This window comes from Salvia hispanica, unplaced genomic scaffold (assembly GCF_023119035.1).
Source record: "Salvia hispanica cultivar TCC Black 2014 unplaced genomic scaffold, UniMelb_Shisp_WGS_1.0 HiC_scaffold_416, whole genome shotgun sequence".
Classification (NCBI taxonomy): Eukaryota; Viridiplantae; Streptophyta; class Magnoliopsida; order Lamiales; family Lamiaceae; genus Salvia; species Salvia hispanica.
In genome coordinates, this window is record NW_025952153.1 from 1 (window position 1) to 5,000 (window position 5,000).

The window sequence follows — 5,000 nt, forward strand, 5'->3', positions numbered from 1 at the left end:
AAATTAAATAATCAGACATAATGGTTTAGGCGTGTATATAGTAACAAAATCACTATCTCTATTTTAGTTAATTCTTCAAATTATTTAATTAGCTCCTAATTTGCGTCTTTTGTTGCAATTTTGGCTTATATTACCAATTTGATCAAAATTAAGTTACTCAAATAACAACTAAACGTAATACCATGTAATAAAAATATACAATTTGTATGCCTATGTTGGCTTACTGAGAGAGTAGTTATACCTGAGATCAAAGTTTGTAAATTTGAGTTCATAAAAACGCACACGGTCACACGCACCCATATTTAAAATTGGGCTGAATTCCCAACTACAGTTACATGCAGCACCATTCTCAACCGTGCTTTAGAGAAGTCCGACTTAAGAATATCTCCGAGGAGGAAAGGTAAATTGAGAAGACACATTTCTCATTTACCTTCTCAAAAAGAGAATTATACCTTTTTGAAAAAAAAATGAATTCTAAGAGAAGAAGGTGAATTTGATTTCTAACAATGTATTTCGTGTCACTTTCACAATATCAATGATATATTGTATTTTATAATTATTTATATATCACCTATGACTAATTTAATAAAAAATAAATTCAATTTGATTTACTTCATAGTATTTTATTTTATTATTATTTTATTTAACATTCAAGCATTTCCTAAGATTATTAATAGCGGATGGAAGGATGGACTTTTCTAATATACATATTTTTATTTAAAAACGATCACAATTTTTATCCAGTCATGATTTTACCGGCATTCAGTAAAACCGAACGAGTTTTATTCTCAGGATTTAAGGTTTTACAGTCCTCGTTTTCATAATTTGATTGAATTTCCTTTTAACGTATCTATTTTGCATCTATATATAAGTGTGGTGAGAGAGAGAGAGAGAAGAGAGAGAGGAGCAGCAGCTGTGTACAAATTAGTTTTTGCTTATTTCAGCATTCTCTCTCGACGCTGGTACCCTTCCTTTCTCTCTCTTCAACTTGTATATTGCCTCACTGTTACCATTTATATTATTACTTTATCTTCTCCTATTGCTTCATTCGTTATCTTATTTTTCCTGAGAAAGACCAGATTTTTTTCGGAATTATCGGTAAATTATTATTCGAAGATGGAATTACGTTGTCAACACATTATTTTGTTTTATAAAATCGTTTCTGCTTATTGATTATGATTGTTTTTCGACTGGAATTCGAACAAATTACTGAAGGGTGAGGATTTTCTGATTCGATGTCATCTAGGTTTTTTTTGGGGATTTATCAAATTCGAGATGAATCAGATCGGTTTGGTTTGATTGCTTATAGAGTAATAGTTTGGGATTTCATTTGATATTGTTGTGATTTGATTCGCCTATTTTGTTGAGTTATTGTAGAAATTAAATGGGATCGATCTTCTGGATTGTTTAATTTGGTGATATGATGTAAATTCATGGACTGGGAATTGGTAAAACAGTGATCTTTCTGTTTGATTAACTGATTTATTGCTTTCGTGTATAAACCTTAATCATTGAAATTTGGATATGTATCTATTAGCTTAAAAGAGAAAGATATGAAGTGTGGGTTCTGGATGTTAACACCTCAATTAAGTTTATTTTGGTATATGCGATGTTATTTATATGTTCCAATTTTGAATCATACCATCATTTAACAGCGGGTGCCTGAACAGATGGCTAGGGGAGGCAAGGTTGGTTACGAACGCAAGACTAGAAACAAAGTCCGATTGGAGAAACAAGATTCAGATGAGTCTGATGAAGATTATAGGGTGGACGAAGATGAAGAGATTCATTTGTCTGAAGACGATTATTGTTCTTCCCTTGCCGAGGATGAATCAGATGGGAGTTTTGGGAAATTTGATGATGAGGAAGAAGAGTGGATAGAAAAGAAGGATAAGACTAAAAAGATTGCCATGCCAAGAAGGCAAAAAAAAATTCAGACAAGAAAGAAAAATATGGTTGTGAAGTCTAGAAAGAAACAGGTAACCGACAGTGAAGAGGAAGAGGAATATGACGATTATTGTGTTTCTGGGTTGAGGCAACAAAAGAAAAATAAAGTCTCACTTGAAGAAGAAGAGGATTACGATGATGATAGTGAACTTTTTTGTCGACAAGATGAGGACGACTTTGTTGATGAGAACCCAAGAAAGAAATCCCAAATTTCAAGAACCGAGATATATGAGGATTCTTATAATGAGGATCCTAAAGAAAAAGATAAACTTGCATTTACTGAAGAAGAAGAAGAAGAAGAAGATGATGATGATGATGACGATGATGATGATGATGATGATGACTATAATGAGTCTGATGATTCTGAGGATGAGGAACGTACTCCAGGTGAGGTTTTGACAAGTAACAGTAGGAAGCCAGTAAGAAAACGAGTTTTAAGGCCAAAAAATAGGTCTAAGCTTTCAAAGGAATTTAAAGATGAAAAACATGCTTCAAAAGAAAGGAAAACAACAAAGAAGTGGGTTTGGGGAAGGAGGAAGAAAGCAACTGTAACTGTGAAGTCTGACTCTGATTTTGTGAGCTCAGAATCATCTGATTATGAATACACGATATCAGAAGAAGAAAGAGAACAGATTAAAGAAGGTACTCGGTTCTGTAAAAGGTTGAAAACTAATCTAAGAAGCTCTGGTTCTTTGAAAATGATGGAAGAGGAAAAGTTAGTGCCTTTAAAGTGCCCAGGAAGGAAGGGTAAACAAAAGGTGGTGGATTTGAACATTGAGATCGGGAAGCAAGTTTGTGGGATTTGTTTATCTGAAGAGGGTAAAAAAACAGTCAAAGGAGTTTTAAATTGTTGCAGTCACTACTTTTGTTTTGCTTGCATCATGGAGTGGTCGAAAGTGGAATCTCGCTGCCCTCTCTGCAAGCAAAGGTTCACAACCATCAGTAGAACTGCACGAACAGATGGTGGGCATGATCTAAGGGATGCAGTTTTTCCAGTTCCTGAGCGTGATCAGGTATCAGGATATACATTTACTATAACTTTATATGATCAAGAAACAATCTCTTTTTTCTATCTCTAAGATACTCAACTTATCTCATTCTTAATAAACACTGTCAGGTTTATCAGCCATCTGAAGAGGAGCTTAGGGGCTATCTTGATCCTTACGAAAATGTTCTTTGTACTGAGTGTTTACATGGTGGGGATGATGCGTTTATGCTTCTTTGCGACCTCTGCGACTCACCTGCACATACTTACTGTGTTGGTCTTGGGCGTGAGGTACCAGAAGGAAATTGGTATTGTGATGGCTGTAGGCCAACAGCCCTCGCTTCCTCAAATGCCCAAGGTCTGAATTCTACTCCTGATCATGGACCAATTAACAATTTATCAGTTGGCTCATCACCTGGTTGTGCTGTCCGTGAAACTTTCGATCTCAATGAGGCATACGTACCTGACACCCCATTGAGTCAAGTAAGTGGACACTCTCAATCACCAAGATATTCAGTTGGGCATCTTCAAACCACTTCGCCTGCCTCTGGGTCTGGGGCATTCACTTTGCATGACAGACGACGCATACAGCGAGTGATACACCGATTTATTAATAGCAGAAGTCGACAGTCTGAAGGGAATGATGCTGTGGCCTCAGCCTCAGCAATCAATCTGTTTGGTTCGCCAATCGGTCGTGGAGTCATAGCTACTCAAAACCCAATTATGCCAAGGATGGCTCCACAAAATATCTTTCGGGGACTACTGGCTGACTATACCACATCTTCATTGTACAATAGGGATGCATTTTCTCCAAGATCAAGCAATTTGAGGGGCAATGTACTTCAAAGTCTACCTTCTACCTCGAACGTTCACCCCTTTGGTGGACTATCACAAAGTGAATATACTGGGATTAGTGCAAGAATAAGTGGGGATTTGGTTCAGCAGCAACTGCATCCTTGCAGTACCACATCAAACACTGGGGCTAATGCTAGCACATCGCCATTTCAATTTACAGAGGTGAGCACTGGGCCATTCTTTTTAGTTGAAAACAAGGGTTATGATGACTCAAAAACATTTTAAGAACATAACGTGCTATTCCAGAAGCACACAGGTTTTACTCATCTTAGTCAATGTTTTTCTATAGCTGTATACCTACTGTCTGTTTTTGAATGTATTATGTTGAGTTTCCAAAGAGTGTAGAAGCTTTACTTACTCTATCAAAATTGATTTATACAGAAAATTCTTGCCTAGATTTGATATTTAAATTTTCTCTTAAGACTTTAACCACTCTACACTCCTACAGTATATTCTCAGCTCGCACCATTAAGTCATGAGTTGAACCTTTTTGTATTGAACATAGTAATATTCTTGTGGTTTTCTCAAAATCATTTTCATGGATGATATCTGGTTAACTTTGGTGTGGTATGCTGAGGCAGGCTACTGTACCTTCAAGAACATTACAAGGATCTCTACACACTCGATTTTAGCTGAATTCGGACATGAACAACCTTCCATTGGAATATTTACAGCACATACACAATTTTTAGTGACGGACCAACATCCAGAGAAAATGCAGACACCTTGGATTAAAGGTAGATCCTTATCTTGCTCTCATTGCTTTTTCAGGACTCGTCTCAAAATTCTTAGATGGGTGACTTGGCCTCCCTTTTTAGTAGTAGGATTTACTTGATTTTGTCCACACAATATTTGGTGACTTATGTAGAATAGATTGTTACTCACATTTGTTATTTGTATATGGGATCCAAGAACAGGCCTCTGTACACTGCGCTATTCATTGACTTGTATTTTTCAAAGCATTTTTCCGAATTTATCCAACATTTGAATTGAATGATATTTGTTCCTAACTCCTAATCCTATTTTGGTTTTGCCTTCCTTATAAAAATTCAAAACAGTAATGTTTATGAATTAATACTCTAAAAAGTACTCCATATTTAATAAATTATTGGGCTAAAACTAGCTTAATATTGGGTTGCCATCTTTTACTAATGAGTCTGACCCTCGTAAAAGCAAAAGCAAAATCAAAATCAAAATCAATAATAAATGCAAA

General features: G+C 35.9%; 1 protein-coding gene across 1 annotated transcript; it reads left to right on the plus strand.

Annotated features, from left to right (window-relative positions):
- Nucleotides 1-899: 899 nt before the first annotated feature.
- Nucleotides 900-4,786, plus strand: LOC125199178. The gene is made up of 4 exons (XM_048097294.1): nucleotides 900-962; nucleotides 1,656-2,960; nucleotides 3,065-3,949; nucleotides 4,369-4,786. Exons 2-4 carry the CDS (start codon nucleotides 1,671-1,673, stop codon nucleotides 4,417-4,419), a joined length of 2,226 nt encoding a protein of 741 aa, XP_047953251.1. The 5' UTR covers nucleotides 900-962; nucleotides 1,656-1,670; the 3' UTR covers nucleotides 4,420-4,786.
- Nucleotides 4,787-5,000: the final 214 nt, after the last annotated feature.

Coding starts and splice junctions, on each gene's coding strand:
- LOC125199178 (XM_048097294.1), top strand. CDS start 1,671: ATGGCTAGGGGAGGCAAGGTTGGTTACGAACGCAAGACTAGAAACAAA. Junction 2,961..3,064: donor CAGTTCCTGAGCGTGATCAG/GTATCAGGATAT, acceptor AAACACTGTCAG/GTTTATCAGCCATCTGAAGA. Junction 3,950..4,368: donor CGCCATTTCAATTTACAGAG/GTGAGCACTGGG, acceptor ATGCTGAGGCAG/GCTACTGTACCTTCAAGAAC.